Source organism: Kogia breviceps, chromosome 8 (assembly GCF_026419965.1).
Source record: "Kogia breviceps isolate mKogBre1 chromosome 8, mKogBre1 haplotype 1, whole genome shotgun sequence".
Lineage (NCBI taxonomy): Eukaryota > Metazoa > Chordata > Mammalia > Artiodactyla > Physeteridae > Kogia > Kogia breviceps.
Genome location: NC_081317.1, coordinates 2,284,397 through 2,311,435, shown reverse-complemented (window position 1 = coordinate 2,311,435; position 27,039 = coordinate 2,284,397). Strand labels below are relative to the sequence as shown.

The following is a 27,039-nucleotide window of genomic DNA, read 5'->3' as shown; positions in this document are numbered from 1 at the left end:
TCCGGCTTCCCAGCATCAGACAGCCTGGGGCCAGAATGCATATCGCACCTGTCAGTCGCGATGTTTTATGTCCATCATAAACATACGGGCTCGCCAGAGGCAGACAGTGGAGGGTTTGTTGGCTTTTCTTTGATTTTCCATAGGTGGCGGGGGGGGGGGGGGTCTTCTGAGCAGCTGACTTTCTGTACCAAAATTGGGACAGGCAGGCGAGGCTTCTGGGCCGGGGAGCGGGCCGTGGGGTCTCGGCGGGAGGGGAGCTTTCTGCCGTCTCCGGAGGGCAGCAGGCCGCGCTCGGGCCCTCCCGGAGGATCTCAGGCCATTGTGAGGACCAGAATAAATTTCGGGATTTAGCATCTGTCGGCGGCGCAGCTGCTGCGGGCTTGGCCGGGAAGCTCATCCGCGAGCGGGCATCCACGTCCCCACCGTGGTCCCGGACTCCCCCGCTCACATCGTCCTCTGCCCTCTCCCGGACAACTGGACAGAGGAGGGCGATCTCTGAAACCTACCAAGGACACATCAGTGCGGACACCCGGCTCCCAACTGTCCAGTCTGATGCGTTTCAGAACCTCCGAGGTATTTAAGGCTGCCGGTGTCTGTTTATCGAGCATGGACCCCTGAGCTAAGTATCGTCTCATTGACCCTCCCCTCTCACCCATGGGGTGGCGGGCCACGGTCACTTATTGAGCACCTGCTGTATGCTGGGCCTCTGCTGGTCACCTCCTTTGAGGCTGGTCCTTCCAGGGACCCTACTTGGGGGTTGGCCTTATTCTCAGTTCGCAGATGGAGAGACTGAGGCTTAAGTGTCTCCTGCCCAGAGTTGCAGAGTCAGAGGCGGGCAGGGCTGAGAATCCATCTCGGACTCGCCTGACTGCTTCCCCCGACGGGGGTCCCTTTCGGGAGAGTCAAGTTCCCACCACGAGAGCCCCCCCGACCTGAGCTGAAGGAGAAGGGGACCCACCAGCCCTGCGGTCCAGCATTGACCGAGCACGGTTACGCACACAGATGGCTCCAGCACGGCGGGGACGTGCAGTTTGTCCATGAAACCCAGCCTCTGAGGACCTGAAACCCCAAGACAAGGCTCTGTTGGTCCGAGTGATGATGGGAAAAGAACCGGGGTGGAGCCGAGACAACCTGCCACGATGGACTCCTGCTGGGGTGACTCAGAGGCCCTTTCGGGCTCTTTCAGGGCCTTGGGGCCCTTTTCACGGACTGTGGGAGGTTGGGCTGGGGGTTGGGGTGAGTGCGCCAGGCCCAGATGGGGCTACAGACTCCTTGCCTCTCCGCCGTGGGATGGTGTGCAGGGGTTGCCGGGGGGGCTGGCGCCAGTTCTGAGGGCAGAGCTGGGTGGTCATCGGGCTCGTGTTGCAGGGAGGAAACAGACCAGGACCCATGCCCCATGGGATCCACCTCCAGGTCACCGCCCTGCGCTCCAGGGCACTTCAGACACTCGGGGGACCTCCTTTTGCACCCCTCCCCCACTCCTGAGCCCACACCTGTCATTTCCTCTTCCTCCATCCAACAGCCACGGCCGTCAGATGCACTGGGCACAGCTGGTCACAGCATTAACTCATCTGCTTTAGCGGATGCCTAAGACCTGTAATCTATCCCCTGCCCTGTTCAGAAGACTCGCACTTGGAGGCGATGCCTTAGCTAAGAGTTTGGGTGACAGTGGAATGTCCATGTGATGTTCGCCAAAGGGACAGAGCTACTGGGAACCAGAGCTTGTCACCCCACACAGACGACACTCCTCCAGTTTAGAAGGCTCTGCATCTCAGCCATAACTGCTGCCCTGTCTGTCTCCCCGTCTGGACTGCGAGGTCCACGGGACAGAGTCCGTTGGTGCCTGTGTCATCTCTGTGTCCCCCCCAGATTCCACAAGTTACCTACCGGCACAGAATTGGTCTTGGGATAAGTATCGATTAAACCAATCAAATCTGAGAGTCTTTTCATCTTAATTGCCGAGTTGAACAAATATATGCAACTTTACTTTTATGACTTTTTTTTTTTTTTTTTTTTTTTTACGGTACGCGGGCCTCTCACCGCTGCGGCCTCTCCCGTTGCGGAGCACAGGCTCCGGACGCGCAGGCTCAGCGGCCACGGCTCACGGGCCCAGCCGCTCCGCGGCACGTGGGATCTTCCCGGACCGGGGCACGAACCCGCGTCCCCCGCATCGGCACGCGGACTCTCAACCGCTGCGCCACCAGGGAAGCCCTGTTTTCATTTTTTAAAAAACCCCACTTCTTTGCTTTTTCTTTTATTTCCCTTTCTGTGGAACATGCACAAGATGAAATTGTAACGCTACTGTTTTATAATTTTGTGTAATATACGTGAACCTGTATTTCTTAGTGTTCATTGACCTGAATTAAATAATGGTTGGGGAGTGTTTTCACAATTAAAAAGAATTGCAAATGTAGAGAGTAGGATTATGAGTGCCCTCATGGCTCTATAATGAAGCCCTGCAGACAGCGGTAAAGTTAGGACATTACAGGCAGGAAGCTGACCATTCACTATTCAAGGTGTTTTTTTTAAAAATTGAAGTATAGTTGATTGACAATGTTGTGTTAATTTCAGGTATACAGCAGAGTCATTCAGTTATACACACATCTATATCTATTTTTCAGATTCTTTTCCCGTATAGGTTATTAGGATATTGAGTAGAGTTCCCTGTGCCGTACAGTAGGTCCTAGTTGGTTATCTATTTTATATATAGTAGTGTGTATCTGTTAATCCCAAACTCCCAATTTGTCCCTCCCTCCCCCACAAGTTTTCAACAGGCTCTGGATAACAGACATTTTGCAGAATAGAGAGAAGTGATTGGGTCTGCATTTTTGAGATTTTTCTGTCCCAAGTTCAGGTGCCAGAGCACAGCTCTCTCTCTCTTGCTGTTTCTGGCTGCCTATTTTTAACCTCAGTGCCCTGCGTCAATTAGAAGAGATGAATGTGGTGAAAATGGATCCTGCCTGAATGACTGTTCCTTGTCTTTATTGATTTTGAGAAAGAAGAGCAGCTGAGATCATGGTGGTGGACATGTGTTGGGGGAACCACCAGGGGTGTATTCCCAGTGTCTCAGCCTTGTGGTCCTGTTCCTTCTGTGAGAACGGGGGGAGGGGGAGGGGGACTGTATCATCTTACTGTTACCCGGAGGAACCCACTGTTTCTTCAGGAGCTGCTCACTGTGGATGGGACCGAGCGCGTGTAGTCTTTTGTATGAGGGCATCCCCAATCCGCTGGCTTGAGGTGCCAGAGGAAAGACATTGGGGGTGGTAGAACAGCCAGAAAGTTAGGCAGGGAATGCTGGAAGCGAGGGACCCCACAGGCTCAAATCTGCTCACAGAATCCACCTAAATCCTGGGTTGACCATTAAACCTCGCACACACAGGAGAGTCCCTAAGATTTCCAGCAAAAAATGTCACAGCTGGAAACTGGATTTAGCAGCCATTGCAGCTGCTGCCCACTGCAGGGAAGATAGAGTTTGAAGTTTAAGTACAACCGACCGAGTTAACTGTCAGAACGAGTATTACTCTTCAGAAGAAATAGTAGGATCTGAATCTCTGTAATGAATCATTCATAACGTCCAGCGTCCAATGAAAAAAATCATCAAAGTTACAAAGAAATAAGAACAAGTGAATCATACTCAAGAAAAAAAACAGCGTCGAGGGGAACCAACCTTGAGATGACTTAGAAGTCACAATTAGCAGCTTCTATAAATATGGTCGGGGCTTCGAGGAAAATATGCAACAAATCAGTGAACAGATGAGGAGCCTCAGTAGAGAAATAGAAACTATAAAAAGGGCCAAATGGAAATTTTAGAACCAAAAAGCATGATAACAAATGAGCAGTCACTGGATCAGTTTAATAGAAGACTGCAGACGGCAGAGGAAAGAGTCATTGAACTTGAAAATATTCAATAGTTCGATGGAAGTTATACACTCTTAATTACAGAGAGAAAAGGAGATTGAAAACTATGAACAGAGCCTCAGACATGTGGGACAATATCAAGTGGTCTAACAGGTATAATTGGAATCCCAGAAGGAGAAGAAAGAGAGAATAAGGCAGAAAAAAAAAAAATGAAAAAAACAGTAGTCCCAAGTTTCCTAAATTCTAAAACCTCTATGATAAAACTACAAAATGTTGCTGAGAGAAATTAAAGACCTAAACAAATGAAAGTGTATACTATGGTTTGTGGGTTGGAAGATGATATTGTTAAGATGTCAGTTTTCCCCCAGATTAAACTGTAGATTCACTACAGTTCCTATTATAATTCCAACAGACTTTTTTTTTTCATTGACAAGGTGATTGTAAAGTTGATATGGAAATACAAAGGACTTTAGGATAGTCTAAACAGTCCTATAAAAGAAGAAAGCTAGGGCTTCCCTGGTGGCGCAGTGGTTGGGAGTCCGCCTGCCGATGCAGGGGATGCGGGTTCGTGCCCCGGTCCGGGAAGATCCCACGTGCCGCGGAGCGGCTGGGCCCGTGAGCCGTGGCCGCTGAGCCTGCGCGTCCGGAGCCTGTGCTCCGCAACGGGAGAGGCCACAACAGTGAGAGGCCCGCGTACCGCAAAAAAAAAAAAAAAAAAAAAAAAAATAAGAAGAAAGCTAGAGGATTTACACTGCCTGATTTCAAGACTTTCTATAAAATTGACAATCGAGACAGAGTGGTATTGGCATAAAGATAGCTGAGTGTGTTGATGGGCTAGAATAGAGCATTCTAGAACAGACCCACACATATATAGTCAATTGGTTTTTGTCAAAGAGATCCAAGCAATCCAATGGAGAAAAGAAAGTTTTCAACACATTGTTCTGAAACATCTGGATAGCCATGTGGGGGGGGATGAGTAAATGAACTTTGATCCCTACCTCACACCATCCACAAAAATCCATTTCAGATGGATTAGAGACCTAAACAAAAACACTGAAACCATATAGGTCTTAGAAGAAGATACAGGAGAAAGTCCTTTGCAACCTGGAAGAAAGCAGAGATTTCTTACACAAGGCACAAAGATTTTGTAGGTGCAACACAGGATAGAGTCAGGACACCATAGAAGAAAAAGTCAATAAATTAAGCTTCATTAAAATGAAAAATGAATGTTTATCAAAAGACACCATTAAGAAAACGAGTAGCCATGCCAGAGACTGGGAAAAAAAAAGTTCAAAAAACATACCTGACCAAAGACTTGTATCCATCGTATATAAAGAACTCCTAGAATTCAGTAAGAATAAGGCAACCAATTTTTAGAAATGGACAAAAGTGTTGAGCAAGCCTTTCTCCTAGGAAGATACACAAATGTCCATAAGTACACAGAAAAAATGTGAACATCATTAATCTTTGCCGGAATGCAAAATAAAACCTCAATTCTACCTCACTACATACCCGCTCTAGGGGCTAAAATTAAAAAGGCTGGAACCCGCCAGAGCTGGAGAGAACCGCAACAACTGTAACTCCTGTACACTGCTGGTGGTGGAGTAAACGCTGCAGCCACTTTGGAAAATGCTTGGCAGTTATTGATGAAGATAAACACACACACACCTCCTCTTTGATCCAACAATTCCACTCTTCATGGAATTTCATTTCCAAAGGAAATGAGAGCGCATGTCCACAAAAAAAAAAAAAAAGGCAAATGCTCATAGCAGCTTTTATTTACAATAACCAGAACTTGGAGGCAACCCAAATATTCATCAAAAGGAGAATGGATGTCAAATTGTGGGTTGAGGACTCAGCAATAAAAAGGAATGAATTTGCTGACGGAGGCAACAGCCTGGATCTCCGGGGCATGATGTTGAGGAGGGGAAGCCAGACATAGACGTGAACGTAACAGACGATGCAGTTGACGGACGTTCTAGAACAGACGAAGGGAATCTCTGGTGAAGAACAGTCAGAGGCGGGTTACTAGGGGAGGGGGTGGGGTCGATCAGGGAGGAGAGGGACTTTCAGGGGAGATGAGATGCTCTGTGATGTCACGGGGTGAGAATTACACAGGGGCGTCCCCTTGTCAAAATGGTAGAGCTAAGGGTACATCTCGATCTACGTAAATCCTGTCCCCCAGATGAGAAGCCTATGTTAAGGCATTCCGCCCCATGCTCGAAACGCAGTAGGTGCTCTGTAGACACGGTAGGTGCACGTAGACGTCGGTGCAGGCCTAGATATGCGGATGGTGCCGGGGAAGAGGGTGGCAGGGAAGGGACTCTGCCCCTCAGCACCTTGCATAGGAGCCCACGGTCCACACTGGTGTCCGAGCGTCCTTCAAGTCCCACCCGTCTGGGAAGCTTCTGACTGTCCTCTCCGTCAAGCACAGCTCTTGCTTGGGGTCCTAATGGGGCGGGTGCCTGCATCACCCAAAGATCGACAGCTCGCCGGTTCTATTTCTGTGAAGAGCCCTCAGTGCCCACGCCATCAGGTCCTCAGCCAATGAAAGCATTCTGACCGGTCCACCACCTACCAGGAGAGAGCAGAGCACAACGCGGCTTCCGAAAGACCGTGTGGCCAGTTCCCCGCCCGTGCACCCCGGCTTCCCCGTCCGCACGACACAGAGCTTTGGGCTCAGTTGCGTCTCGAGCCCTGATTCCGATTGACTGATGGGTGGGAGCTGCACGGGGGTCTTTGCTGATAAAAGATTCTGAGCTGGATGGGATAGAGTCCTGGGGTCGGTTAGGATGTGCCCCAAATGTGGGATGAGAAAGGGGGCTCCTGGGCTGGCAGATTGCTCTCCCTGCACCCGATGGCCTCGAGTACCCTTTCCAGGCTGACGTTCAGTCATTTTATTCATTTCATCGGCTCGTAGACTATTTCACTGTCAAGGTCCCCCCGTCCACCCCACTTCCTCCCACCGGCCCATCGGAGCAAAGCCGATGGCTGTCCTCAGGCGGTATGAGCCGGCTGATGTGGCTTCGAGGTGTCTCACTGGGCAGCCCGGGGGCCCCCCTGTCTCCCCTCTGTTCCACGCTGTCAGAATGCTCGACAGCGCCTTTGTCACCAGCCTCGCTTGGCTGCACGACAAAAATCCAGGGTGTCTGGCATCCTCTGGAAGGCACCCCTGCAGGTACTTGCCTCGGCCCCCGGTAATCTGGGGGGCAGGGCCGCGGGAACTGGAGGCGGCCTCTGGAGAGGCGGGGGTGATTTGTGTCAACATGAGTGACCGTTCCCAAGGCCCGCCTTGGGGGACAGAACCCCCTCTCCGCCTTCTCATTGGTTCTGACAGGAGCTGGGTGACGTCTGCACCCCAGTTCTCGGCACTGCCGACGTCCAGACACTCGTCTCGCAGTGGAGGGCGGGCGGGAGAGGGGAGAAAGGACGGAGCTGGGGCCGAGCTCGCCCCACGGCTCCCCGCAGCTGCTGGGGGGCCTCGGTGTGTGGTTTTCTAATCTGTGAAAGGGCCTCGGCGCTCTCCACCTCCAAGGGGGTGTGAAGCCGAGGAGCTTACATGGTTTGCAAGTGCCCACACGCGCGTTGGCATCCCGGTGGGTGGGTGACTGTTCGTGGCGCGGTTACGGGGGCCCGTCAGCTGGCCGAGCCCCGTGTGACCCGCCTTTGTCCTCAGGCCAGCTTTTGCCTCCTCACGCCTCGAGTGGTGGTGGCAAAACAGCAAGTGACATATACCCCCGAAGCGGCAGCTTCCTCTCCGGCCCTTTGCTCATCAGCTGCCTGCGGGGGGCTCACCCGGGTGGACGCTGGCTCGCCCTGTCCGTGGAATCGCCCCCGCAGAGGGAAGTCTGACGCGTCTGCCCGCCGTCCCATTGCAGCTCAGCCCCACGGGGGAGCCGGCCGGGGCTCCGGGGAGAGCGGCTGCCGCGACCTCCCTTGAACACGACACGTTCTCCCCAGTAGGTTTGTGGCATCTGTCTCCCCTGCCCCAGCCTCTAGAGTGACAGCTAATATTCAAAAGCTAGGTTTGGGACGGGGCCAGGAAGCCACGCGTCAGAGCCGCCGGGTATCGTTTCTGCTAGCGCCTCCCTCCCCTCCCGCCTCCCGGACCCTGTGCGGTGGGAACGGGATGTGGTCCCACCTCTTGCTGACGCCTCTCAGAAGAGAGCTTTGCCAGGCCTCCTTTGAGCCAGCCTGTGCGATGTGTCCTCACACAGAGAGGCACTCGGGGCTGGCGTGGGCCTCCCGGGGGAGGGCTGGCCTCTGAGCACGGCCTGCCCCGAGGACGGAGCCCACGGCAGGCTGCAGAGCGGGCTGCCCTGGGCCCAGGGTGACTCCTGTCCCCGATCCCCAGGCCAGCGTGACCCCTGGGGGCCGGGGGCCCGTGGGAACTGATGGACGAGTCGGGTTGGCTCTCTTGCTGTTGGCTCATTCAGTGAAATATTGGCCGGGCACCTACTTTGTGTCAGGAGCGGGGATCAGAAGGGAGTGAGAAGTTGGGTTTCGTCTGGGGAAGAGACAGGCTTATCCACAGGCACTTATAAGCTAATTGGGGGTGCAGTGAGAGGGATATGCCCTTGGTACAAGGGCTCCAGATGGCGAGTCCTGGATGGCAGACTGGGTGGGGTATCCCAGAAGGCCTCTTGGAGGAGGTGTCCCTTGACCGGAGTCTTGCAGATCAGAGGGGGATAACTTGTGGGCGAGATCGTGAGCGGAAAACAAAGGCGTACTGAGTCCTAAGTGAAGCGGTGACTTCCTTGCTCCTTTGGGAAGGTGCCTCACAAATGCCTCGTCCCTCTCTGCTCTGCTTCCTTGCTGACTGGTGGGGAAAATGTCCCCGTGCCTGTGAGCCCCGCACTTTGACCTTCACGCGTCGACCGCCGGGACTGGGGAGACCTTGGGCTGAGCCGAGAGCCCTCGGGGCTCCAGGTCCCAGGCGTGGGCCCGGGAGAGGGCATTTGGTCCCCAGAGCTGGGCGTGCCTGTCCGTCAGCTATGCAGAGGTTCCCGTGAAGGCAGCATCTCGGCCCCGGGCCCCAGCGTGTGTCCCTGCTTTTACAGAAGGGCTGGGGTAGGTGGGCTTTGTCGTGGTGGGAGCTTCCAGAAGGGCGGCAGGCAGAGCACAAGGCGCTCCCAGCCTGCCTGGGTTAAACGACCAGAAACCACGGGAAGCAGGTGCCCTGTCCTTGGGCCAGGACACTGAGGCCGAGAGGGAGGGCCTCACGGTGGCCCCAGCCGCCTCTCCCTCCGGGGGGCCCCCTCGTGGACGTGGCTTCAGCCCCCCACCCCTCTCCCCTGCTTCCCTCCTGTGCAGTGAGCATGATGTGGGAGAGGACATCTACGACTGCGTCCCGTGCGAGGACGAAGGGGACGACATTTACGAGGACATCATCAAGGTGGAGGTGCAGCAGCCCATGGTGAGCCCCCGCGCCTCCTTGAGAGCCTCTGCGCGGACCCCGCCGCCCGAGCCACCGGGGGGGAGCCGCACCCGGTCCTTCCTGGCCCCCACGGGGTTCATCCCCTGCGCCAGTCGGCCAGGTCCCTCCTTCCCCACGAAATGTTCTAGGGAGGCCGGGATGTGACCCCGCTGCCTCCCCACCTCCCTGGACGTGTTGCTCTGGAAGTCTCCTCCGGAGGGCGTGCGGGACCCCGAGTCCTTCCTGCCCGGGGAGCCTTAGATAGAGACGCGGTGCTGGTCTCGGGCAGCCTGCGTTCCTCTGCCCTCAGCCAGCCGTGCGTCTTTCCTGCGCGAGGATGTTTATTTCTGACCGCCGTCGGCTAATCACGTCTCAGATGTTCGTCTGCTGCAGCTCTGTGTGCTGCCCGCAGCCGCGGCCAGACCAGGATGGGAGACGGGGGCCTGGTGGCGTGGACCGCAGCCCTTTTTCGCACCCCAGACTCCTGGGGGCGGTCGCGATGGCAGTTGCCCACCGTGAAGGCTTTTGATGCCATCTGCCTTCACCAAAGAAATGGGGGAGGTTCCTCTGAAAGCAGGTTTCAGCCTTTTCCCTCAGCGTGGGAGCCACCAGCTGGTGGTGGAGGAACAAAAGGGTAGGACACAGCTCGCCACGAGGCCTCTCAGAGAGGCCCTTCCCGCTCTCTCTGCCGGGAGACATGCCGAGATGCCGGGCAGTGGCTCGCGGCCCCAGATGCTGCCTTTAAGAACGGGTTCCTCATTTTGCCTCTCAAGGGTCAGAAGGTGGGTTTCGGTCCCCACGGTTACCAGACATCTCACTCTGCAGAGTCAGCTGTGGGTCTGTGAGCCCAGGTCTGCCCCCGCCCCGGGCAGCCTTACGGTAGGCAGCTCCGCTCCTGGACCTTCCAGGGAAGTGGGCTCAGGGGGCCGGAGGGCTCTGCTTAGCCGCCCCGGCCGGAGAGGCTGGCTGGCCTCCCGCATTGCCAGCAGGCCGAGTGAGATGGGCGCCGCCCGACTCCCCAAGCCCTGTGGAAGCTGGGTGTCCTTGGGTCAGGCGAGGGCATGCGGGTGTAGTGGCCTGTGTGTCTGTCTGGGGGGCCCCCCTGCCCCCTGGCTGTACAAGCTCCCACGAGACCCCGTCTGCACCTGGCTTGCAGAGCCCTCGAGTGGGCGCTTCCCAGAGGCCGCTGCTGTCCCCGGTGCTGAAGGCACATGACAGGACCCGAGGCGTCAGCAGGACCTGCGGGGCTGGGGGAGATAGATGCCCGCCTGTGTCCCGGGGACAAACCAGTGTCCCACCTGCCCAGCGATGCTTAGCGTCCCAAGTCTCGGCGCTGGGCTCACGAGCTGTCCTGTGCATCCGGGCAGGGCGGGCCTCCTGCCACCCCGCCAGGTCCTCTGAAATAAAAGAGCTGGTTTTATTTCCTCCCCTGCCCTGTCTGGAGCTGTCTGAACGGTCTAAGTGGAAAGTATTGGGAATAGTGATGTTTCTAAAGGAAGATACAGCCAGGAGATGGCAGGTGCCGCTCTCAGAGCCCGGCCTTGGGGAGGCTGCCGTGTGCTCGGTCCTGGTACTGCCCCCGCCGCCCCGGCAGGCTGACATGCGGGCGGGCGGGCAGAGGGTGTGATGTGACCTCTGGGGCTGTTGGCTAATGTGGGTGAGCTCCCTGACTTCCCCAAGCTCAGCTTGGATGAGCATAAGCACTGCTAACTGGTTCTTTGCCCTATTTATTTCTCCATGCTTTCAGATTAGATACATGCAGGTAAGTGGCAGGTGGACAGGAGGCCCGGGGTCAGTTGTGCCAGCACCGTCTTCCTCTGCCTTCCGGGAGGAACTCGGGACCCTGTCCCCAGGGAGACGCTGTTGGGTGCCACATTCTCACACACAGTTTTAGGGGAATTGTGGACCCTCGACACTGAATTCCCAGGCTGAGCGGGGATTCGGGCTTTGGGAAGGAGCCTGGGGGGGCCCGGGTGACGTGCCCGCCTGGCAGGTTACTTTGGAGAACTGTGGCCCCGGCAGACCCCCGCGGGGCCCCGGGGCATTTCTTGGAGGAGGAGGAGGATGGCGTCAGGGCAGGTATGAGTCCAAGTGGCACATCCCACGTCCCAGCACTGTTTCTCCGGAGCCTTGCTTGCTCGGTCGGCCTGAAAGGGCTTCAGGAGATTGTCTGGACCATCCACAGGACCTCCGCCAGGCAGCCCACCTGCTGCCTCTTCCCCGGCCCCTGTTCCCACAGTCTCTTGGTGAGTCTCACCCCAGAGGCGTGTCCTCAGTGACCCCTGCCGACGGGCTGTTAGCTCAGACCCTGGTCAGAGGCAGTGGACATTTGGAAAGTCCAGCCCTGTGGGGAACTGGCTTCTTTCTCTGAGGCAGTGACAGGCTGAAGCTGGGAGGGTGGATCAGTTGGTGGACACGGGTCCTCGGGGAGCTGGTCGGACCCTCTGCCTGTGCAGATCGTCGGCGCTTTAAGCATGCGACGCCCGCTGTATATGCTGGACGGGGGGACCAGTCTGGAGGAGACAGATTCAGAAGCCTCTGTCCCATCTCTGCGCTGTTGTCCGTTCTCCGGGTCACACCACGTCCCCTCCCCTGTGCCTCGGCCTGCCCGTCTGCAGAAAGGAGGGGCAGGGCCTTTTGTCTCCCATGCGGCCCCCTTCACGCTCAGTGACCCCGCGGCCGAGCCCGGGCGGGCGGCAGGTGGAGGGCATGGCGGGGTCCTGGCTGACCTCCTGTGTCCCCTCTAGAAAATGGGCATGACGGAGGACGACAAGAGAAACTGCTGCCTGCTGGAGATCCAGGAGACGGAAGCCAAGTACTACCGGACCCTGGAGGACATCGAGAAGGTGGGCGTGGCCGCCGGGTCCACCCAGGACCCCGGCCTCCCGGGAGGCGCCGTCACCGGGCAGGCGCTCAGGGCAGCGGTGACGGAGGCGGGGCTCAGGGGCCCTCTCGGTTTTGCACCCTCCACCAAAACGGAGGTCGCCCTCACCTGTCCTCTGCCCTCTGCCCTCTGACCCCACACAAGCTGTTTGTGTGACCAATTTCCTCGTCAGCTGCCACCCTTGGCCCCGGTCCCACCCCCTACCCTTCGGCCTCAGCTCGGACCCGGGACCGTTCCTGAGCTTGTTTCGGCGGCTCCTTCCAGCCTAAACTGGGCATCGTTATGGCTTCTGCTCCTGAGGGCGCCGAGCTAGGCTCTTCACGTTTGCATCCTCACCCAGAGCTAGACGCCGTCTGCATACACTCTCACCCAGGCCAGGCGCTGGGTGAGCTCTTGATGTATACCTCCTCCCTGGGGTGCTGTCTGCGCTCGGCCTCGCCCTCCGTAAGCTGCGATAACAGCGGTGCCACCCGCTGTGGGCACCCTGCACCTGGGACGCAGTTGAGCTCGGTGACGTGAGTCTTTGGAGCTCCCGTGGCGGGCCTGTGTGCTCCCCTGAATGGCTGGTCGGTGCCGTCTCCCTGCCGGGCTGCCCAGCTCCTAGGGAACCACGGACGGGCCTTCTGCTGCCATCCGCCCCGGCCCCCTGTGGTCACTGGCTCAGTGCTATTTCCCTGTCACTTGGGCCCCCTCGTTGCTAACTGCAGTGCTTGCCGGGGTGTGAAAGAACCAACACGGTGTTTGAGGTAGACCCTTGCTGGCTCGTCTCTCGTCGCAGAGCAGGGCCAAGTGTAGCTACATAATATGGGGTCGCCCAGGTGGGTCTCCACTCTTGAGGGCACCGCGGAGCCTCCAGCCAGGAGTCGTGAGATGCCCCTTGGCCCCAGGTCTGGCCCAGGCTTCTGACCTTTCCCCTCCTCCCGCCCCACTCAGCCCTCGTGCGTCTGCCCTTCAGCCCCTCCCCTGCCCCGACCACCAGCTTTTCTGCAGACACACGGTCCCAGCCGCCCACCCCGCCCCCAGCAGTTCCATATTCCTGTGAGTCCCAGCTCCCGGGTCGGCTCCTTCCAGGGCCCTGCAGGCTTCACGTAGCCCGAGTTTCGTGGCAGAAAGCCGGCGGGCCGCTGTGGCCCGTCTCCACCCCTGGAACGTGGGCTTTGAGGGCGGGGGCTGAGCTGGGGGCGGGCGCAGCGCACACCGGGGGCTGAGCTGGGGGCGGGCGCAGCGCACGCCGGGGGCTGAGCTGGGGGCGGGCGCAGCGCACGCCGGGGGCTGAGCTGGGGGCGGGCGCAGCCAGGGCGTGCGCGTGCCGAGTGCTCGTGGGGGTGATGGTGTTTGTCGTCCTCCGCGAACCGTGTTGCCATCCCCACGTCAGGTGAGGAAACCGCGTCACACGCTGCCTGGTGCTGGCACGGCACAGGGAGAAGTGCCCGCGTGCCTCCGGCAGCCACCAGCGCTCGTCCGTTTGGACGGGTCTCCCCTGCGCCACACGGCGGCCAAGGAGAGGGCCGGGGGACCAGGGCCCTGTGGGAGAAGGGGCAGGGAGAGGGCAGGGTGGCTGGTTGTCCCCTGCGGGGGCCTGCAGGAGGCCAGGGGCAGACGCACGCCTGCTGCTGGGGCACTTGCGGGGCTGGAGTGGGCCTCTTGATGACGGATTTGGGGGTGCGCTCGTGGGTGTAGAGGCTCAGGAATTGGTGTCGGGTGGGAATCAGGGCACTTTCTCGGTCCTCAGGTGCTTCCTTGGGTCATATGCCTCTCACCTCCCGGGAGGACCCCACTTTCTCAAATATCTCAAAAAGCAGAGCCCCCCCACCGGCTGGCCTCAGGGTGGAAGTCCAGCGCCTCGTGCAAGGGGCCGGCCCTCTGCGGAGCTTTGCCCACCTGGCGGGGCGGGTGTTCGTGCTGGTCCTTAGGCCTGACCGCCGCCCCCCCCCGTCCCACACTTCCCGCGCAGGTCCCCCCTTCTCCAGTGAGCGTGGAGCACCCGTGTGTGCTGGGCGGGGTGGCCGCCCCGCAGGACCCTTGACGGGGGAACGGGGTGCTGCCTGCAGTCTCCTGTTCTCTCTGAGGCCGCCAGAGCCCCTCCGACCGGCGACTGCGGCCTCGGTGACTGGTGTCCTTCAGGCGCTGATGAGCTTCTCTCCTGCAGAACTACGTGACCCCTCTGAGGCTGGCGCTGAGCCCGGCGGACATGGCGGCCATCTTCATCAACCTGGAGGTGAGGGTCCCTCCGCTGGCTCACCGCACGTGGGCTGGGGGTCCTAACGTGCTCGGACGTCAGGCGGGCCCCCACTTGACCGTGCCCAGGGCTTCCATGGTTGATCCCGGCTAAAGGGCGTTCTCGTGGCCGACAGGCGGGGGGCGGTGAGCAGGCCCCCTCTTCTCGGGGACTTGGCTTTTAGGAGACGGAGGACACGGTTTCTGGGAGCTTCCCCGCCCGGTACTGTGCTGGCGGCTGTGCCTGGGACGTACACGCGCCCTGGAGGAGGCATTAGGTTTCGTCATCAGTGCGGGGAAGCGTGTCCCCTCGCCCTCGCCGAGCAGACAGCGCGCCCTCGCTGCCCCGCGGCGCCTGAACGCGGGCACCGGAGGGCCGTCCCGCGTGGGGAGGCTCCACCTCGATGTGGTCAGCAGAGCCGGGGCCAGAAGCCGCGTGTGGGTGGGCCCCGTCGGGGAGCGCTGGCCCTGTTCCTCCTCGGGATGCCCACGGCTTGAGGGGTGGGCGCCGGTCACCTCCTGGGTGAGGCTGACGCAGACCCCGGGGCTCCGCGGCCCCTGCGCCCCCCGACCCAGAGTTCACCCCGCCGTGAGCAGCGGCCCACGTGGCCACGGAAGGACTGGGACCCTGGAAGGGGGATGGTGCTGCCTGCCAGCCACCCCTCTGCTCTGAAGTGTGGACACACTTCCCCAGGGCCAAGGCCCCCCCTTCCACAGTGGAGAGACTTCACCCCGCAGGGCCCCCGAGCCCCTTCGGTCCCTCACACAGCGGGCGGGCCCCGAGGATGCTGGCTGGCGTCGGGCACCGTGTGTCTGGACAGGCTGGTGCAGACTGTGGGCGGCTGTGGCACCTTCCGGTGAACGGCGGCCGGTGCGTACGGGAGGAAGTACACCAGCGCCCGGCCGCTCACGTGGACGTCGAAACGGCAGCCCCGAAGGAGCTCACGTGATCGCAGAGCCCGCGTGCCTCCCGGCCTGCCGTGCCTGCTCATGCGTGGTTGCTTTTTGTCCCAGGACCTGATCAAGGTGCATCACAGCTTCCTGAGGGCCATCGACGTGTCCATGATGGCAGGGGGCAGCACGCTGGCCAAGGTCTTCCTGGACTTCAAGGAAAGGTGAGCGGCCGGGGCCTCCGGGGCGGCCGGGCGCCTCTCCGGTTCCGTCGTGGGGACGGGGCAGAGCTGGTGGGTGAGTTTACCCAGGTTACCGCTGCGTGGTGCCCGAGGCGGGGGTCGATGCTCCCACACTCACCCTGTCCTCACTTGTAAACTGAGAAAACTGCCTGCCCTCCCTCCCTGCCGTCACCGCCTGGATGGGACGAGGCTCTCGGGGGCTCCAGCCGCCCCCTCTGCCTCGATTCTTGGGGGTCTTGGTGGCCGAAGGACACTGGTGACATCGCGATGCCCCTGCCGTGCTGCAGACCCCAGGGGAATCGGGCGCCGGGAGAGTCTGTCCCTGAGTTCTGTGCCTGGGGGTGGGGGACGCACAGGTGGCACCTGCTGCTACGGCTGCACCCACCCCCGCCTGTGCCAGCCTGAGTGAGGGGCTCAGGGGCCGCAGGGAGCCACGGCTGAGAGCCCAGGCTCTGGGTCCCCGGGGCTGAGGCCATGCCACTGCTTCTACACGACACCACGGCCCGGCTTCTTTACCTGTCGCTCAGGGGCCACGATGGCGTCTGTGCCCTGAGGGTGAGCGGAGGTCAGGCCTGCGCTGCCGACACACGGGTCCTCACCCAGCGAAGGCTGCGGTGACCGGGCAGGTGTAGGGGCCGGACCTGGGCAGCCGGGAGGGGGTGTGGACGGCCGCCCTGGACACGGATGCGTGGCCGTCTTGGCGTAAACTGGCCTGAACGTGGGGAGACGTGGTTCCGGGACCGAGACGCGCAGAGCCCTGGATCTTCCGGTGGTGCCCTGGTCCTGTGCGAGTCTCCGCAGCTTCGGGGCAAATGTCCATGGAGCCCGAGGGGGTTTAGATGCTCTCGTCAGGATCCGAGGCGGCCGTTCTCCTCCAGGCCCCTCCCAGGTGGTTAGGCTGAGTCTAGACGCAGAGAGGGCACCGGCCTCCACCCCGCCAGAAAGTCACCTGTGATAATCACGCCCGTTAGTGGGGTCCCTGGTCCAGAATCAAGACTGTCAAATGGGAGAGAGTGACAGCTCATTAGGAATCGACGCAGGGACCTTTTTTAAAAAAAAAATTACACTGCTATCATGTGGCCCCTGTGAATCGATTTGATTGTTTGCTCTAAGCACCTCTGTTTGTCACCCCAGTTGATGGAGGGGTACGGAGGCAGCCTTCTGTTCTCCAGAATGTCCTGCTGGAGCCTGGCAGGGGGGATTGGGATTCTGGAAGCTTCCAACTAGGTGTGAGGGGGAAGCTGTCAGGATGGCCCGGCCGTCCCAGCGGAGAGCTCGGGCCCCCGCTTCTTTCCCTCGCGCCTTGGCAGCTGGCGCTTCAAGACGGGATGCCGACGAGGACGAAGCCAGATGACGTGAAGGGCTTGCAGGATGCCAGCATTGCAGGGTCCCAGGAGATGGTGGTTTTTAGCCACTGAAATCTCAAGAGCTGCATCAGGAGACGGTGCCTGGCTTTCTGTCCCTCGTAGAATCTTTGGAGAAGGAGCCCGAAGGGTCTGTCTTCACGGTGCCTCTGCCTGGCTGCTTGCCGAAGCCGCCTGGGAGCTTGTTAAAAATACCAATTCCTGGGGCTTCCCTGGTGGCGCAGTGGTTAAGAATCCGCCTGCCAATGCAGGGGACGCGGGTTCAAGCCCTGGTCTGGGAACTAGATCCCACATGCCGCGGGGCAGCTAAGCCCGTGCTCCACAACTACTGAGCCTGCGCTCTAGAGCCCATGAGCCACAACTACTGAGCCCACGTGCCACAACGACTGAAGCCCGCGTGCCTAGAGCCTTGTGCTCCGCAACAAGAGAAGCCACCGCAATGAGAAGCCCGTGCACCGCAACGAAGAGTAGCCCCCGCTCGCCACAACTAGAGAAAGCCTGCACATAGCAACAAAGACACAACACAGCCAAAGAAGAAACGCGATTCCTGGGGTCCGACAAGGGGTCCTGGGAGCTGTAGAAGGCACCACAGGGGCCGGTGGGGACCACTCCGGGTCCGTGTCACCCTCATCTGCAGGAGGGTCCCCTGTATCGCCCGTCAGGTAACTCTCAGCTCCGCTCACAGCCCTCCCTGCACAGGCAGCTACATTCCCAGGCGCCTTCCTCCTAGGATCACCTGAACGTGCCTCCCCCAGGTGCCCTGTAGCTCCGGGCAAGGAGCTGTGGCCTCCTGAACGGGCAGGGATCCTCAAGGCTGCTTTCTGAGGGGCCGTGGGTCCGGGGGCTCCCGGGAGCCATGAGAGAGAAGGCAGTGCCCATGTACAAGCGGCGGACGCAGCCAGAGGAGAGCAGACGAGGTTTCTCCAGCATGCCGGCCGGCCCAGGCGAGGGGCTGGGGATCCGGTCTGGGTCCGGTCGGCTCCCGAACCCGCCCTCTGCCCCCAGCAAGCTCTTCCTCTCACCTGGCTGCCAAGCCACCGTGCTAGGCGAGCCCATGGCGCCCCGCTGGTGGATTGAGCTGACTGTCAGACCCGAGCCTCCTCGCCCGGGTGACGGGCACGGCAGACACTTGCCAGCACCTCGTTAGTGCTGCGCCTTGGCTGGGGGTCGGACGGGCTCTGAAGCCCAGTAACCCAGCTCAAGGCCACGTGGCCAAGGTACACGTGGATGACCTGCCCTCTTCTGGGACCCTCCACGTCCCCCGTGCAAGGGCTCTGCTGCCCGGCCTGTCCCCATGGTCCAGTTTGCCTGTGAACAGGACCTAGCACCGTCCTCTACACACAGCCTCGGGCGGACCTGCCCCCGGGCCCCCTTTCCCCTGGGAGTGACGGACGTTTCCGCCTCGGAGAACCGCGATGAGCAAAATGCATCCTGGCACCGAGAGCTCTGCAGACGGCCACCCGGCCAGCGAGGCATCGGGGGTCCGGGCACTTTGCTTGGGGTCCCTTTGGGGGAGGGGCTGGCCGCATTTCACCAGACCGCATTTGCCCAATCACGGTCCATCCCAGCGTCGCCTTTTCTGGCACATTCCTTCTGATTTCTGAGTCGGCCCCTAAGGCCCGGATGTTCGCCGGCTTACCGATTCTGCAAGCGTTTATGGAGTGCCTGCTGTGTGCGGCTCCAGAGCTCCGGGCCAAGGACATCAGGGTGAGCGAAGCAGGCTCAGCTCTCCCCGGGAAATGAGTCCACAGGCGAGAGACTTACCATGGGCTGCGATGGTGCCTGAGAGCACAAGGAAGGGGAGGGGGATGTGGGGAAGGGACTTGTAGCACAGGCTGGGGCCTCCTGAGGGCCTGGGGGAGAGGGCATCAGCCCTGAAGCCACGCGGGGGGAGTAGAAGCTGAGGGAGAGCCAGGAGCTCTGACCGTTTGGGGAACTGGCGGAGACCAGAGAAGCAGGAGCGAGGGGGCGGGAAGGGGAGGTTCTCCGAGGAGCAGTTATAAGGTTCTGCAGGATCTGGTGGGCCAGGATAGGGATTCATAATTTTTTTTTTTTTGGTATGTGGGCCTCTCACTGTTGTGGCCTCTCCCGTTGCGGAGCACAGGCTCCGGACGCACAGGCTCAGCGGCCATGGCTCAAGGGCTTAGTTGCTCCGCAGCACGCGGGATCCTCCGGGACCAGGGCACGAACCCGTGTCCCCTGCATCAGCAGGCGGACTCCCAACCACTGCGCCACCAGGGGAACCCCATAATTTTTTTAATGAGGGCAGGAGAAGCCGTTGAGGAATTCAAGGGGCAAGATGCCGGAGGCTCATCACTGATGAAGGATGGGGTAGCATCCAGGTGTGGTACGGGCAGCGCGGAAGGGCAGAGGACAGTCACCTCTCTCTTTCCGGAGCTTATTCTCCCATCAGTGCAGCCTCGATCCTCAGACAAGGCAGATGCTCCCGTTAACCTTGCCACGTGGGCTTAAAGGAGGCGTCTCCCACACAGAGGGAGCTGGCTCTCGGGCAGGGTTTGCACTGAAGTCACGCTGCTTGTATTTATCGCGGGGGCTGACCAAGGTGGGCCTGGAGCTTGACTTCTCGTGGGTCCGTGGTTCGGGCTGGATGGGGGCTGGGGAGCTGGTGGCCCGGTGCTGAGGCGGGAGGACCAGCTCTTGGGAGGGACCGTCTGTGGGGCTTTGCACACGTGCTGGTAGGAGGAACGTCGTTCACAAAGTCAGGTTCCCCATCCCAGGAGCCCGTGGGATTTCCGTGAGTGTGGAGAGAGAGGCTCTGGGCAGGTGAGGGCTTCAGGGCTCTGCAGCTTCTCCTTGCTCTTAGGTTAGGTGGACGGCGCTGCCCTCTGGCTGTGCTTTCCATTCACGGGAACCAGGGTCTCTGGGGGCCTTTCATCTCAAAGCCCGAGGTCAGGTGGTCCTGCACGGAGACAACCCTCTCATACCCCCTAGAGCCCCCGCAGGGGTTCTCGTGGCTGCCCTGTCGGGAGGGCTGCCCTGGGACCATCGTCTGGAGAGCCCTTTACCTCCCGCCCTGGCCGGAGCTCCTTTCCCAGATGGGGCAGCTCAGGGCGGGAGCGGGGCGGGGCCTTGGCCACGCGTGGTCTCAGCGTGTTCCCGTGTCCCGGGTGAACACCTGGGCGCACCACCTGTATCCTGTGGACGTGCTCCGTCCTGTCCCCGGCTGTGCGGGCTGAGACAGAAGTGACGCAGTGAGGAAATAAGGCGTCAGATGTATTTCTGTGAGAGGCATTCAGGCTCGCTTTATGGGGTCGGAGTTGAAAGTTCAAGCAGTTAAATAACATACCCCGGAGCTGGTGGCCACCCCCTCATGAAAGCCGGAGGTTGACGAAGCTCGCTCAGCTGACGGTCCGGGACACTGGCACGCAGAGTCAGCGGGGACAGAAGTTAGGAATGAGGTGACCACGGTACATGCAAACTGGTCGATTTTCTCCGTGGCAAGAGCGCTGGCACCTTTGGGTTGCTTCTCCAGCGTGACGGAAATCACGTGTACAGAACAATGTCACGCAAGTGTGCGTCAGGCCGGGTCGGGGAGACCGCCTGCCCCGGGGCCTCGGGTGGCCCGTGTTCCCAGGAGCTCCAGTGGGACCTTGAACCGTCAAGTCCTCCGTGTGTACCTTGCCTTACTTCCAAGTTTCCGTTTTTTTGTGTGTTTTTTTTTTTAACTTTGGTACGTGAAACTGGCTTGCTTTCTCTTCCTCCCTCCTTCCCTCCCTTTCTTTCTTTTTGGCTGCGTTGGGTCTTCATTGCCGCGCGCGGGATTTCTCTGGTTGCGGCGAGCAGGGGCTACTCTTTGTTGCGGGGCGTGGGCTGCTCGTTGCGGAGCACGGGCTCTAGACGCGTAGGCTTCTGTAGTTGTGGCATGCGGTTTAGTAGTTGTGGCTCGTGGGCTCTAGAGCGCAGGCTCGCTCGGTAGTTGTGACGCACGGGCTTAGATGCTCTGCGGCATGTGGGATCTTCCCGGACCAGGGCTCGAACCCGTGTCCCCTGCATTGGCAGGAGGATTCTTAACCACAGAGCCACCGAGGAAGCCCCTTAATCAACTTTTATATGAAAATTCTGAATTTAATAGCAGACTCCTTGAAGTGGAAACCAGGGCTTAGGTTCTCATGCAAAGAGGCTCCTGGTCAGCATGTCACCCTCTGCCAGGTGTGGCCGGGTGCTTTCCGAGGCTTGGGACTCAGGACCCAGCCATCTGTCCCAAACCCCCAAGGCCCCAGGGAGGGGAGACCTGCCCAGGGGCTCACGTGGCAGAGCCGGGGTGCTGGATGCCCGGCCCAGGTGTGGTCACCGTGGGTCCCTTGGGCCGTGCAGGGAGAGCCCCGGGAGTCCCACAGACCCAGCGGGATGCACTGCCATCTCCTCCAAAGTGAAGCCAGCAACAGGCCTGCCTGCCCACCCCCAGCGCCTCGCCGGGTACCCCCGCGTGAGGCAGCGTCCGCGGAGGACAGAGAAATGGGCCTGAGGTCATCTTCACCCGAGCTTCCCAGAGCTGGGCCGGGAGAGACGTTGGCTGACACAAGCGTGACCTGCGTCTGGCAGGGCGTCCGTGGAACATCGTGCACGGGGCCCGGCCTCCTGGTGTCGCCCTTTATTAGCTGGTGACTCTTAGCAAGTTCATTGAGGCCTCGGTTTCCCTGCTGGAGAGGGGGGCTCATCACCCCCACCTCTGTAAGTGGGTGAAAGGGCCGTGACGCTGTGCGTGAAGCTTCTGGCCCTGGGGGCTCCCAGAGGCGGTGACCGTTGCAGAGTCCTTATTACAGCCAACGACGTCACCTGCCTGGTCCTTCCCCAGGGGCCTGCTCTGTAGTCGGGGGACAAGATTTTGAAAGATGACGTTTCAGGCTAGTAACCCAAGGCCCTGAGAGTGCCCTGGTGCCGGGGGCTCTGGTCTGTCGGCCCTGGAGGGTCGTGGGGGGGGACAAAGCAGAGGTGTTAGGAGAGAACCAGGACGGCAGGCAGGCCGCGGGCACAGGGAGGCGGGAAGCGGGGAAGGCAGGGCTGGATTAGAGAGAGCTCCTGCCCACCCCCCCACATCTCCCCTGGATCCGCGGCTCCTCCCAGCCCCCCGTCTCCCAGGTGATGGGGGCTGACGTCACCCTGCCCTGAGAGGCCGGTGGCCGGAACCCAGGCACTGACCATCGGTGCCACGTGCAAAAGCAACAAGGGCTGACCCACGGGGTCCCCGCACCTCGAAATGTCAGCTCAGGGGCCGGCCCCCCAGGGCAAGCACAGAGCCGGGCCGGGCCTTGGTGCCCACTGCCTGCGGGCTGGGGCAGGAGCCGCCGGGGCAGGCAGGGGGCGGGGGGTGCTTCTGTCTGGCTTTGGCCCTTTCCAGGGGCGGGATGGGGGGCTGAGAGCGGCACCCCCAAACCCGGTCCTGACCTAAAACAGAACCACGGAAGAGGGCCTCCTTGGGTTTGGGGAAGGCAGGGTGCCCCTCCCTCCCCACGGCTGGCGGCCCTCCCCCTGGGCAGGGCAGGGAAGGAACAAAACCGTTAAATGTGCCGACACGTGAGGAGCGCCTGACGTGAAGACGGCACGGGCTCACACCGAGTGTGTGTGTGTGTGTGCGTGTGCGCGCGTGCGTGTGTGCGCGTGCGTGCGTGCGTGTGTGCGTGTGTGCGCGTGCACCCACCGTCCAGGCTCCTGATCTACGGGGAGTACTGCAGCCGCATGGAACACGCCCAGAACACGCTGAGCCAGCTCCTCGCCAGCCGGGAGGACTTCAGACAGAAAGTCGAGGTACTTGGGGCTTCCCGGCCTGGCCCGTCCCTTTGCCATTTCCGAGCTTCCAGCTCCCTGGCCTCTTACCCGTTTCATGCGAAGCTGGGGACGGGGCAGCGATGGGACGTTTTTTGTAGATGTTTTTGGCAGATGATTTCTTTTCCTTCGCATTTTGTTTTGGGGTTGAGAGCGGGCAGGGGAGGCCACCACCCCAGGCCAGGGCCCAGCCTGGGTGCCGCTGTGGCAGGACCCCAGGCCCAGTTCCGGCTGAGTGGGGGGCTGTGATTGACCCCTGACCCTGACTTCTCGGGACCCCACGGGGGCCCCAGGTGACGGACGTTTGCTGGGAGCCTCCCACCCCTGCCGTGTCGTCCCCCCAGAGGCTGGGCTTCCCCCCGTGTTGTATCTGGCCGCTCAGACGGTTCCCAGGGTGAACCCCGGTGCCACGTCCGTTCGCTCCGGCAGTGTCGGGGGTGACTCGCCCCTGGGAGAGGCCCGATGCCCTCTTGTGTCCAGGCAACCAGCGGGGAGCCCCTGGTTCCTGAGGACGGCGCCCCCCTTAGTGCGAGCTGGCCTCCCCCAGTGGCTCTGGTAGACCCCAGGCCAGGCGTCGCTCAGAATCCCCCCCCCATGTGGCCACTGCGGACCCCTGAGGCTATGAGAGGCAGCAGGCCCCCTGCCCGCCTGCCGTGAAGCCCACCCCTCTGCACACGCCTGGATTGGGGAGGGTCTCTGGGAGCCGGACCAGAGCAAGACGAGACACGTGGGCCCCAGTTGAGGGCTTGGGTCTGCCCCCGTCCCCAGGCTGGGGGATGGGAGTGTTGGGGTCCGGTGTCCCCGGGCAAGGATGCTCTGAACCTACCTGCTGCCCCCCCGACGCCCAGGAGTGCACCCTGAAGGTCCAAGACGGGAAGTTTAAGCTGCAGGACCTGCTGGTGGTCCCTATGCAGAGGGTGCTCAAGTACCACCTGCTCATCAAGGTGAGACTGGCTGGAGCGGGTCGGGGCCCGGCAGCCCCCGGGGTGCAGGGTGGAGCCCACAGACAGGCCGGGGCGACAGAGGAACAAGCACGTCGAGTAAGGCAGCCCGTGCTTAGCGCCTGAAAACTGCAAAATAAGTATCAGGAGCTGTGCAGTATTTGTACGTATGAGGAATATTTGTCAGTTAGCGTACAAGGAAGATTATGATTTCAATCAGTAAGAGAAAAGAAAAACCGAGAGAGGCAGAAAAGCATCCTCAGGCCAGAAATAAGAGCTCCTGGGGCTGAGCTCTTAACCCAGTCCCTGAGCTTCCTGGTAGCCACGGAAACAGGAAATCCTTCGGGACAGACAGACCTGCGCGGGAGGCGGTGGTTTCTGTGAGGTGCCAGGCAAGGCTCTTTAGTGAATCAGCAGGTCCCCTGTTAGCTCGGCCCCTGGCTTTGCGCTGTCTTAATATACCCACCCCCACACCGTTATCCACAAGAGTTGGAGACACCTCGCCTCGAAGCCGTGTGTCCCCTGGGGGAGGGCTCGCTGGCTGTCTGCCAGAGTTGGGCGGCTGGACCAGAGCCTGGGGGTGGGGCGGGCTTTGTCCCGAGGGCCTGGCCCTGTCTGCACACCCGGGGCCTGGTGGGGAGCGGGCCCAGGCTGGGACCCCTGAGGGGTCACCCACGCCTCACCACCCCCCCAGGAACTTCTGAGCCATTCCACCGACCGGCCCGAGAGGCAGCAGCTCAAAGAAGCGCTGGAGGCCATGCAGGTGGGTAAACCGAGGCAGAGGTGAGGCCGGGCCAGCCTGGGGCTTCGTGGACCGCGCCCGCCCTCCTTGACTGGACCTGGGCCCGCTAACAACCTTACCTCGGTGATCGGAGATGTAGATCTTCCCGGGACGGCAGGAGGCAGAGCAGGGTCAGGGCGGTGGATGGGACCCACCAGGGGCAGAGGGGGTGGGTGGAGAGGGCTTCCCTAAGGATTCTCTTCTCTAGCCTCCCCTGGCCCGCAGTGACCCACCCCCACCCCGGGCCTCCCTTCCTCCCGCTTCCCTGACCGTCTCTGCCAGACCGTCGCCGGAATCCAGGCACCGGACTCAGTGCTGGGCCATGTGGCCCTACCCTGCCTGCTGCCCAGTGTGTGGCGTCTGCTTCTGAAACGCCCACTGCAGCCAGGCGCAGCCCCTCTCCCCTCCTCCCTCCGTCCGTGGAAGCCCACCTTGCAGCTCAGCCCCCGGAAGGAGAGCCCAGCTCACGCCCCTCCAGCTCTTAGAACCCTTCGGTGGCCCCCGCTGCCTGCGGGGTCGGGCCCAGACCCTCACCCTGGCACGCAGGCCTCCAGAGCTGCGCTGGCTTCGCAGTTGCGTTTACCCCTAATGCCCCGCCGTCCAGGCAAGCGTGGCCACTCTCAGGCCCCTGAAGGCGCTCCGCTCCCTCCCGCCTGTGTGTTGGCTCGGGCTGAACCTGTCCTTGTCACCTGGCGACGTCCCGCACATCCTCCATCTTTGCGAAGTCGCGTTCCCGGGGGGATCGCCCCCTCTTCTGGCTTCTGTCCCCCCCGCTGCTCGGCCGTCTGTTCCCGGGGCTTCTCTGAGCAGCCTGTCCTCCCGGAGAGCCTTACTCCAAGTCCTGTGCGAACTCTGTGGCCTGTGCCACGGAGGCCCCGGTGGCTGCACGGCTCGCCAGGCCCATCGTGTAATGTTCCTGCCTCGGGGTCTCAGATTCTGCCTGGCCAGTGGGCCCCCTGTGTGGACGGGCAGCAGGCACTGGAGGGGAGGCTGGAACCAGCCCTCACCCGCTACCCACCGCCCGTCTCAGGGGCTCCACCCCGGGCTCTGGGTGCCTGGCCCGCTGGGCCCTCTGGATCGCGGCGGGCAGCGCCCCCTGGTGGCCAGCAGGAGACGGCAGCACGTGGGTAGCTGGGCTGTGCGGTGGGGTTGCCCTTGTTCCGCCGAGGCTCTGCAGGCCCAAGAACTGGCTGGTCCACGTCGACCTGGTTATTTCCCTTCTACTCTGACCTAGAAGGGGGCCGAGTGACAGGGTAGAAGGAAGCTGTTCTAAGCGGAGGGATTTCCTGGCCCGCCGGTGGGGTGCAGCCTTTCTGCCTCGTTTGTCGAGTGGGGTGACGCTTCTCACCCCTGCAGTCATTTCGAGGGCCAGCCACCTCTGGGGACGGTGGACGGTGCTTTGGAGATGCTCAGCCCTTGGACGGTGGCGAGGGGTTCGGGGCCGAGCCCGCTCACGCCCTGCCCAGCGTGGGCCTGCTAACCGCTCCCCGCCTCTGTGTGTCCCAGGACCTGGCAATGTACATAAACGAAGTTAAACGGGACAAAGAGACCCTGAAGAAAATCAGCGAATTTCAGAGTTCTATAGAAAACTTGGTAAGTGTGTTGACTCCCCAAAGAGTGAAGATCATGGTGACCATACGTACACGTTTTAAAACATGACTCTCACGGTCTCAGCATTGAATAAGCAGAAGGGTGACCACACGCTCCATCCGTCCGGGTGGTGGAGACACGTGCAGCCGTGCTGAGCGCTACCCGCCGAGGGGGTGGAGCAGCTTCTGGAGCTGAGGCTGGCCTGGCACTGCCAGGCTGTGCATCTAGACCAGCCCAGGTGCCCTGTGCGCAAAGGTGGCCGCTGGCTGAGGGCCCGAGGAGAGGAACGGTATTGACTGCTCTGCCCTCCCTCCCTGGCCTGGACCGGAACTCTCTGGGGTCCAAGAGGAGGGTGCGGCGCCCGGGGGAGCCTGAGGCTCCTTGTGCTCTGGGACCCCTGGCTCACCCACATCTCCTGTCCCCATGAGGAACAATAGAGAGGGTTTGGTCACCCCGCCCAGGAGTTACCCTTGAGTTCTCCCCTCCCCCTCGACCTCCAGCAGGCAGGGCTGACACCTCATGGGACCTTATCCTCATCCTGGTCCATCAGAGAGGCTCAGCCTTGGGGCGTTGGGTGAACCACTGTGTCCTGCGGGGCGAGGAGATGGGCCATCCCAGGAAGCGGGCACTTCCCCGCCTGTGCCAACCGGTACCAGCCTCTCGCTGATCTGCTGAGTGTCTAAACAGGGCTTCTCCGCCCTGGCACTGTTGACATTGGGGGCTGGACCATTCTCTGTTGTGGGGCCTGTCCTGTGCATTGTGGGATGTTGAGCTGCACCCCTGGACTCTGTCCACTAGATGCTGGTAGCATCCCCACCCTTCAGGGGCCCAAGTCATGGCCACCAAATACAACTCCCCACATCACGAGATGTCCCCTGGGTACAGAGTCACCCCTGGCTGAGAACCACTGGTTTACATGCATTTTCACTCTCTGGTCCCTGAACGTTTAGAGTCCGGGGGAGTGTCTGTCAGAAGCAAATCAGCACAGCAGCTTTTGCAAAGGAAGCCCCAGGTGCCCAGGCTGACACCTCGTGCCCACTTGTCTGGTCCTCGCCGACCAGGGTCAGAAGA

At 60.7% G+C, this 27,039-nt stretch overlaps 1 protein-coding gene across 14 annotated transcripts in view; it reads left to right on the top strand.

Annotated features, from left to right (window-relative positions):
* The window catches only part of VAV2 (vav guanine nucleotide exchange factor 2), a 180,279-nt gene that overhangs the window by 125,789 nt on the left and 27,451 nt on the right, over positions 1-27,039 (top strand). For 9 of the 14 annotated variants that reach the window (XR_010841788.1, XR_010841787.1, XM_067040307.1 and 6 more), the window contains exons 5-13: positions 9,172-9,274; positions 11,022-11,036; positions 12,022-12,120; positions 14,308-14,376; positions 15,390-15,490; positions 22,539-22,638; positions 23,505-23,600; positions 24,292-24,360; positions 25,885-25,971. Coding sequence is in view for 12 of the 14 variants with exons in the window: in XM_067040307.1 (XP_066896408.1) it covers positions 9,172-9,274; positions 11,022-11,036; positions 12,022-12,120; positions 14,308-14,376; positions 15,390-15,490; positions 22,539-22,638; positions 23,505-23,600; positions 24,292-24,360; positions 25,885-25,971 (739 nt within the window). In the remaining 2 variants the exon portion in view is untranslated. The remainder of the gene's footprint in view (positions 1-9,171; positions 9,275-11,021; positions 11,037-12,021; positions 12,121-14,307; positions 14,377-15,389; positions 15,491-22,538; positions 22,639-23,504; positions 23,601-24,291; positions 24,361-25,884; positions 25,972-27,039) is intronic. The other 5 variants (XM_059073293.2, XM_059073292.2, XM_067040303.1 and 2 more) reach the window with 1 other exon arrangement.